Source organism: Nipponia nippon, unplaced genomic scaffold (assembly GCF_047370975.1).
Source record: "Nipponia nippon isolate SJK-2023a ecotype South Korea unplaced genomic scaffold, ASM4737097v1 scaffold_5, whole genome shotgun sequence".
NCBI lineage: Eukaryota > Metazoa > Chordata > Aves > Pelecaniformes > Threskiornithidae > Nipponia > Nipponia nippon.
In genome coordinates, this window is record NW_028262369.1 from 15,437,565 (window position 1) to 15,446,464 (window position 8,900).

The 8,900-nt window shown below is 52.0% G+C and overlaps 1 protein-coding gene across 1 annotated transcript; it reads right to left on the reverse strand.

The window, feature by feature from the left end:
* Nucleotides 1–6,287: 6,287 nt before the first annotated feature.
* PLD6 (phospholipase D family member 6) lies at nt 6,288–8,818 on the reverse strand. The gene is made up of 2 exons (XM_087734278.1): nt 8,093–8,818; nt 6,288–7,974 (listed from the first exon to the last, which is right to left on the reverse strand). The coding sequence occupies exons 1-2, from the start codon at nt 8,502–8,504 to the stop codon at nt 7,733–7,735; spliced, it is 654 nt and encodes a 217-aa protein (XP_087590404.1). The 5' UTR covers nt 8,505–8,818; the 3' UTR covers nt 6,288–7,732.
* Nucleotides 8,819–8,900: the final 82 nt, after the last annotated feature.

Sequence of the window (8,900 nt, forward strand, 5' to 3'; positions counted from 1 at the left end):
TCTGTAATCTGTGCCTGGGTGTACGTGGAAGTGCTGGAGATAGGAGCAGGGTAGGAAGGAGGCTTAACCACTTGGATACAACGGTTTTTCCCTTGTCAGCAGGCATGTGCTTTCTAAAATGTTTTGATCTGCCCTAATCCGAGCTCACTAGCACTTTCCGTAATCTGAGCATTGGAGGACCCGGGAGTCTTCCCAGCCATGACCCACCTGGACTACCTCTCTGATCAGCCATCAGCCACTCCCAGGGGTCTCGGTGCTGCGCCTCGCATTGTGTTTGCTTTCACCCATCAGTCAGCAGCCGCCTTTTAGTCATCCTCCCATCCCACTGTGGAGGAATGTGGCCTGCGCGCCCAAAGCTGCTTGCCATCGGCTTCTCGCCTGCACAATGGGAGTCCAAACTGGGGAGCCCCAAAGTGGAAATGAGCACCTTAGCGCTGTCCTGGGGCTGTGGAAATAACTGCTCTCACCGTGCTGAGCTAGCTAATGACCATCTAAAGCATAGGCTGTTGTTGATAAACATATGGATGTTGGTAATGCTTAGCAGTGGCTTTTTATAGCCGTGGCATGGGGTCCAGCTTCCCTTCTAGCTGAGGAGATCCAGATGCAGCGTCCCTGTTCGTAGGCCTTCCCAAATTCAGCCTTTTCCACGTCAAGTGCATGTGTGTTGTGCTTAGAAGTCCACTTCTGGAAGAAGAGAGTCCTTTGTCACTGGTCATGTGTGGGGCTGCTTTCTCTCTCCCTGCTGGCATCTTGGACTTGACTGAAGTGAGGGGTCTGGGTCTCTGGTATAACCTCACAGTTGGGTGAAGGGTGTGTGTTCAGGTCCCCATGCTCACAGGAGCTGGGAACGTGACACTTCTGTAGCATCTACAAGCAGTTAAATGCGGTCTCTTAAGTTAAAGCAGGGACACCAACGCCTGCCAAGCAGAGCAGATTGCAAGACCAGCAGAGATGTCAGTGCTGTAGCCCAGGTTCCTCTAAATTTGGGCTATTACTTGGGTGGGAAGGTGACTCCATCCACTGTGGTTTGTCTATTGTATACGCCTTTCTGACCATGTCAGATGGTCACCTGGCCCAGATGCCTGGCTTCGTCCCATCCAAAGTCACCTCTCCAGCTCTCGGCAGGGATAACCTTTACACTTCATCCCTGGCTGCTCCGGGTCCATGGTGAGCTCTGCTCTCTGGCAGCTGTGATCTCCTGGCAGAGGCTTGGGACACAGCATTAGGACGGCATGTAGGCCTTGTCATTGTCATTGCTCTTCCCTTACAAGATGTCACTGGCTCCAGGAGGACATCCTCCTCCTCCTCCTCTTCTCTCAAGACATATGGTGGGACTTTGTCCTTTTAAGCCAACTGAGCAGAACATGTGCGGATCTCCTTCTCGCCATGTGGACCCTGACCTTTCTTACGTCCCCTACCAAATCCTGCATTTTCTGTGCATACTTCATTTACTCGGGAGCACTTATTTTAAGCATGAGGACTAGAATTTATGTGCCTTGCTATTTGCATTGGCACGTCGGTGGTGTGGAGGACACAAGATGGACCCTTTCTGATACAGGATCATGCCACTGAGCATCTTGAGGCTCCCATGGAGGGATGTTTTCTGCTGTACGCTTGTTCATACCAAGAAATCCTCTCTTGCAGCTTAGTGTCCTGCCTGGGACTAGATATCGAGCCTAGTCAGTAAGAGCACTTGATTTCTTTGCCTGTGCTCCTGCTTTGAGCCTTATTTCTTAACGCAGAGAACAGCTGGGTAAGTGGAGGGCACACGCAGAGCCATCAGTTGGGGATCACCCCCAGCTTTTGACTCAGCATGTGTAAATACATTACTATGTTTGTTTGTTTGTTTGTTTTTTAAAAAAAAAGGAGTGAGGATGGGCAGAAAGGCACCGCAGTGTGTTGCAAAGGTGGCAGCACTTCGGTGGTGGCTAGTGCAGGAAGGCAGAAGAAAGTGCGATAAAAAAAATGCAGTGGCACAGGGAGCTGGATACTGAAGCCAGGGAGGGTCCAGAGATGCATTTTCTGCTTGTGCTCTGGCCCTAAATTGCCCTGTGAAGAGAGACGGGGGGGGAGTATTCTTATTTATACACATATGAAAATATACTGATGTTTAGTGGGGGGGAAGTCACCCAGGAACAGCTCTTGCTCCTTTCCTGTAGATACACTAAGCGAGGGATCATATATAAAACTTCTGCGCCACTTGGGTCAATGTTCACCCAAGGCAACACACAGTGTTTTGCATCTCTCTAATGAGGCACTGCCAGGGGATCCAGCAGGAATGAAGCTGGATTTTCTTCTCCTCTCTTTCCTCTAGTTCGTTTTTACCTTATTGTACAGAAAAATGTCAGTCGTCGCATCACACCCCCCCTTTTTTTGGGGGTCCCTGAAACAGCTGTAAGATGATTTGAGTTGAGGTTTGCTAGGACTCCTGTATGAACAGGATCAGACCCAGGGATCAGCTGCTCAGAGGTTTGCTATCAGGGAACTTCTATTTAATACATACTGGCCAGCTTCTCTGGACCTTCAAATAGCTGAGAAAAGCAAAACAGGCAGGTTTGCTGGGAAAAAAAACCCTGGTACTAACAACAGGTGTAGCTGAAGTAAAATGTGTTGGGTGGCAGGAGGACAGCGGTGGGGAACACGGCGTGCGGAGGGACGGGTGGGACTGGCCGCCATTCTCATGGTTTTAGCAATATTTAATAAGCCTAATCAATTAATCTCACTGCTGAACTTTGTGGGTTTAAAATATTTATCGCTCAGCAAAGGGGTCATTTGTGAACATGGTGGTGGCGGTCTCATATGCTGTAGCTTGCAGGAGCAGCCATCGTCCACTGGGGAGTTAGGCTCCTTTGAAAATTAGAACAGAGAACCTGGCTCTGCGGTACCGAGGGTGCATCAGGGGCTGAGCAGTGGCCTCTTGGCACCATCAGGATAACTGCATCCCTCGGGGAGCACTTCACCAGGTGGGAACGCTGTAGCCGACATCCTCCAGCGGTAGCTATGAGTTCGGGGGGGTCACAAAGAAAAGGAGGAGGAGGGAAGGCGCTGTGGTATGCAGACAGCTGTTCTGAACTGCTGCTGCAGGCTGTGGGTCTGCCAACTATCTAAGCATCTCTCCAAAGCAAGAGGCGGTACATTACCTGCCTTTGCATTAGAGAGAGACCATGCAGCACCAATAAACAGCCGAAAACTGAAAAATTTCTGCAGAGAGCAGTGCTTTAAAATAAGGGCAGGGGGCAGGGAAGAGCCAGCTGGAAAGCTTTTTCCTGATAGCAATGGTCCTTAGTTATCCTATTGCTTCTTCTTGCTCCGGGCTTCATCCATCTTTCAGGATAAATCAGTGGCTATTTAAATTAGAAAGTGTGTGGAGAGGGGGGAAAAGCACAGGGAGGAGAGGGTGAGCTCCCTGCTTGCGCTGGAGGCTCTCAGGATCCGTCTGCATCGTCCCGCTGCCCAGCGCGGTAGGCGGCACGGCCCCGGCCATGGGCATCGCCTCATGCCGTGGTCCAGGCGCCTGCTGTGCGCGGCGGGGCGAGGCCTCGGAGGGATCCTGCTTCAGACGCTCGCCAGGGCACCCTCCGCACACGGCGTAACACGCGAAACGCAAGCCGCTGCGTTTTACACACTTCTACACTAGTGATAGTACTGAAATGTGAGGTCTAGGAAAAGTCAAGTGCAACGAAGGTGCAGACAGAGACACCTTCTAATTGGCTCCAAGTAATTTTTTTCCTGCGTAAAATTTTCCTACCATTTGCACCATCTCCCCTGAAACAGACTGAATCCTTCTTTAAATGTGACTTTTTCTTTGCCCGCGTATAAAAAAAGAAACCAATTGTGTTCATTTGCTTCAAAACTAGAATTGTGTGCTGACTTGCAAACCAGAAAAGTCTTTCCCCCCCCCGTTAACAGAGGTGGACTGGACTGCGTTAATAGTGCTGCCCCCCAGCATTGTAAAATGTGTCACTTTTGTACCAGCTCTGTACTTGATTGCCCTTCCACTGGACCTTTGCATTTTTTTCATGGTTCGGATACAGTACTTTGTTGTGAACACTTAAGCACATGCACGCTTGGTGTGGCTTGCCTTTCCTCTGTAATTTTTTCAATTTTTTTTTAAAAAAAAAAAAAGCTTTGTTAGTCTTCTCTTTTAAAAAAGTAATTTAAAACCTGTATAGTATTCAAAGCACGCAATGTAAATATTTATTACTCAGAAATTAGTGGAGGGTTCTCTTTTGTGACTAAGGTGTGGTTTTGATTTTTAAATCTTGTTCTAACACAGACATCCCACGGGCGGGCTGGGAGAGAAGCGCCGGGTGTAATGTGTCCAACCCACCCCATCTGCCCTGATAAACTGTTTTGTTTGGTTTTGATGACTGTTATAAATATCTTTTCAAACCTTTTCTGCTGACCTATACCTTTAGTTTTGAAGATGGCTGTCCAAATTGTGTACAGTCTGTTTGAGAACTGTAACCTTCCTGCGCTATAAACTTGGGGTTTTTTTTCCATTCGGAGAACTCGGTAATCTTGTATTTGATAGCGGCATTAACACCGCGCACGTGCAAACTGTTACCTATCGTTACACAGAGCAGCGGCAGCTACTCGGTGACGGAGCACGCAGAGCTCTCCTTGCACAGGAGCTTAGGGTGTTGCACTGAGCGCAGCGAGCACTGCGTCTGGGAGGCACCGGTGTAACGCTGTAACTCGCTCGTGCAGCGCAGTCAAGATGCCCTTGGACTTTACAAGGGAAAGACAGACCCCGCTGGACAGACACACGTCCTGCAGCGGCATGGACGTGCGCTGTAACTTACAGTACGTACCTGTTCAAACATAACTTTCAGTAGAACGTAGTTACTACTGAGTTGAACTTAGGTGAGCCCGTAGTACAAACCGTTTCTTACAAGAGGATGCAAACGTACTGCTGCGGGAGCAGGGAGCAGGCTGGAAACCACGCAGGTGTCGGCCCCGGCGGTTCGCCCTGCCTCAGTCTGAGACCACTAAAAGAAACCGAGGGTGTGGGATTTACTAGCAGGAACCTGGTAAGCCAGACAAGGTGGTACCGACTGAACTAAGCCAGCTGGCCATGAACTCGTAAATGACGAGTGCAATTACAGTTATTTTCTTCGTGCTTTCTTCACACACTGCCTGTGCGCAGGACTGACAAGGACGCTCACTCTTTGTTCTCAACTAGAGACAGCAAAGTATGTCGTAAAACACTAAAGACTATGGTAAGTAGGAAGCAGATACGAATGCGCAGTCTTCGACCCCTGTTCACCCTCCTGGGACCTGGAGTTCTGGATGACTCGAGATTTTAAAGAATCACTTATTTGAAAGGATGAAGTTTTGGGGAGAGAGAAGGAAGCTCTGCAAGTCTGTGGGTGGTATCTGCAGTGGCAGTGGCCGTTCAGGTACTAAGGGTCGCTCTTCCTCCACCGTCCTAACGAGAACGGGCGGCTTGCCTTAGTTCTGTCTGAGCACAGCTCTAACTGACGACTGACCCGTAACCGAAGGGGACTCGTTCTGGATTGAAACCACACACGCACCACGCTCTACCACTTGTACTCTGGAAACGACCCGCGGGAATTGTGAGTAATGAGGATGCACGAGTAATTTCCCAGTTTCTGCGATGATGTGACGCGGTGGCCAGCCCTCCGCCTCCGACCTGTGATGTGGCCGAGTGGCAAAGCGGCAGGGGAGCGGGGATGGCGGGACCCGGGCAGCGCCAGGATGCTGCAGCCTCACGGCTACTGGAAATCCCTGCGGCTCAAAGCCAGGAACGATCACAGCGGGGCGGTGGGGAGAGGAGGAAGCACAGTTGCCCTCGAGCCCCGTCCATCCGTAGGGCGGAATGGCCTCTTTTAAGGGGCATTTTCCACACAGATTAGTCCGGGAAATAACGTCTCACACGTGATATTTTCCCTCTGCAAAGGGGAATGGGTGTTGGAGGCTCCTCTTTCTCAGTATGTGTGAGTTCCTCTCTCCTTCCCATCTCCCTTCCACTCCAGTTTATTTCAGTGCTTTTTTAAGAGCCACTGTTCCCGATCAACTGCTCACTGTAATAGAAATGTCACTTTTTCTCACGGTATTTATTCCTTACAACATCTTGTGTGACATGCTAGGTTCCCATGGATGTAGCTGATCATTTTTATTTTGTAAATATAATTACCTAACTTTACATTAACTATATCGTAATAAACTATTTTTGCACCACCCTTTGCATGCTGTGTACTGAGGTGTTTCTTTCAACAAGGACACTACTATGGAAAGAACGGAGCAGAGGCCAGAGCCTGAAACCTGGCGAGCCGTTTGCTTTTATAGTCACACTTCACAAAGAAAATGCAACAGGTAGCATTTTAACAGCAATAACATGTTTAAAGTAGTGTCAGTCTAACGCTGCTGAACAGGGTTTACTATATAATGAACTTCCTCAGCTGCCTCCATATGGAGGCACAGGTAACAGAAATGCAGGTTTTTTTCCCCCAGACCCATGCCAACTTTCTCAAACAGAATAGAGCAAATCTGCAGTCTGCTGATGTTACTCCTTGTATCCTAAATGACACCTAAGGATCTACAGGAATTTTTAATTATTTGGATCTTTGGAACAAGCAACCCATGAGGGCTACCTGGAGTGCAAAAACCAAAAGATGATGTTGAGCTTTTCTGTGAAAATGGTATATTTAACAGTGCTAATCACAGCACCGCTGTAACAAGCCAAACTGGTAACAAAACGTTAAGGCCTTTTTTCATTCTGAGAGATTTTGAGGCACTTTATATTCAGTATAAAGTAATTTTTACACAGACGTTTAGAGTTTTGAAATTCTGAAGTTTAGACCCATCTTTGTTCCACCCTGAACCGTAGGGACAGAGATCTTCCCTCCCTCTTGCTATTCACTCGCTGTTCCCCACCCTGCTGCTGCCAACCCAGGCGGTCGAAGTCACCGAACCAGACCAGGACACGGTGTCCCCACCTGAAGGAACTGGGGTTTCCTTCCACCACTCCACTCTGAAGTCGGTGACCGAACTCCAGCCCTGTCTGCTCTCAAGACAAGACCCCAAAGAACAGTTTCTCTCATTTCTTCCCAGACTTCCCTACACTTGCTTGCTGGAAGACGAGCTGTCCTTAGTATCTGTTCTCACGCTGGAACTCCACTAATCTTAAACCAAAGGAAATGTGTACAGAATCAAAATGTTCTTCTAATTTCTGCCTTCATATTTCCCACAAACTTCCTTTTTACAAACTTTCAACAATTAATGCCAACCAGAAATGTAACTAGGGTGCTTAATCTCTCTATAGGAACTCTAGCTTTACTGTAGCCCTCAACTCTTCTTTAGAGTTACTGACGTAGAGGAGCCACTGGGCTACAATTCCATTCTGCAGTATCCCAAACTGGAAAACGTCCATTTCACCGTTGAAACACCTACCCAGCACCGTACAAACATACCTCGTCTGTGCCAGGGCACGGCAACGAGCCTGCCTGTAGTTTTAAGCTCTGTGAATGCAGTCCTATTACAGCTATCCTCACAAAACAACTTGCCAAACAGTTGGGTCATTCCCTCTAGCACGGGAATGACCCACAGCCAGGGACCTGTGGCACTGTAGGGTAGAGAGCACTTTGCTCCTCCGGAGGAGCCTACCTAAACTGCACCCAGATGGATAATACAATGATGTCTACACATAGGAACGAAGCCCTTGAATGCCATCCGTTAAGTACTCCACCAGCCCTGTGCGGCAGCTCAGTCATTTCTTGTCTTTGGAAAAAAATCTGTAGTTGATGGGATTGTACTCTTCCCAAATCCTTTCGAACTCATCCAGAAAAGGCTTCACATACTCTGCGTCCTCCATGACCAGCACGTTCTCCCGGTTGTTCTGGATAGCTTGGGTGGTCCAGTTGAGGGAGCCCGTGATGAGCATCCTCCCGTCCACGATAGCGAACTTGTGGTGCATGTAACCGTTCTCCTGGTCGTGGCGCACCTGGATCCCTACAAAGACACAACCGCCTCTTCAGTGGTCCCCGAAGGCGCCACCCAGGCCGCGGCCACCCCGAGCGCCCGGCCGCGCCCTGCCCGCAGAGGCCCCCGGCCGCGGGGGCCGCCTCACCGGCGAGCCGGAGGCGGCCGATCTGGGAGCCCTGCAGCCCCATGTACTGCGCGTCGGTGACGACGCGGACGCGGACGCCGCGGCGGTGGAGGAGCTGGACGGCGTGCCCCAGCTGGGGGCTGGAGAAGGCGAAGAGGCAGATCTCCAGGGAGCGGCGGGCGGAGAGGAGGCGCCGCAGGAGGCGGCTGAGGGAGCAGTCCCCGCGGGGCAGCGGGCAGGGGCAGGGCCTGGCCGCCGCGCCGGGCCGCGCCGCCTCGGCCAGCAGCTCCTCGGTGCAGCTGGGCTGCGAGGGGAAGAAGAGGACCTCCCGCAGGGGCCGCCGCCGCCGCCGCCAGGCCGCCAGCGCCAGGACCACCACCGCCGCCAGCGCCAGCCCCAGGCCCGCCCGCCGCTGGGCGCCCGCCGCCCACATGCCCCCGCCGCCTCTCCCGCCCCGCCGCCGCCCGGCGCGTGCGCGGTGGCTGCGGGCGGGAAGCGCCCTCAGGGAGCCTCCCGCCGCCGGGGCGTGGGTGCCGAGCGGCCCCCGGCCGCAGCCGCCTCCCGCAGCCCTGCGCCGGCCGCCTTCTGGGCCCGCGGGGGCTTGGGCTGCTTTGGGACGGGGGAAGGACGGAGGGAGGGCTGCGCTGAAGAGGCGAGCCTCGTCTGGAAACGAAGCCTCCTCGCCCTCCTCCAGCCCTTCCCCGCTGCCAGCCGGCCGTGCGGCCCAAGCCCAACCCGTCCTGCGAGCCGGGCCCCGGCGGGCTGGGAGCAGGGGAGCGGTGCCCAGGGCCGGCGGCGGGTCTGTCAGCCCAGACCGCTCCCACCCCCC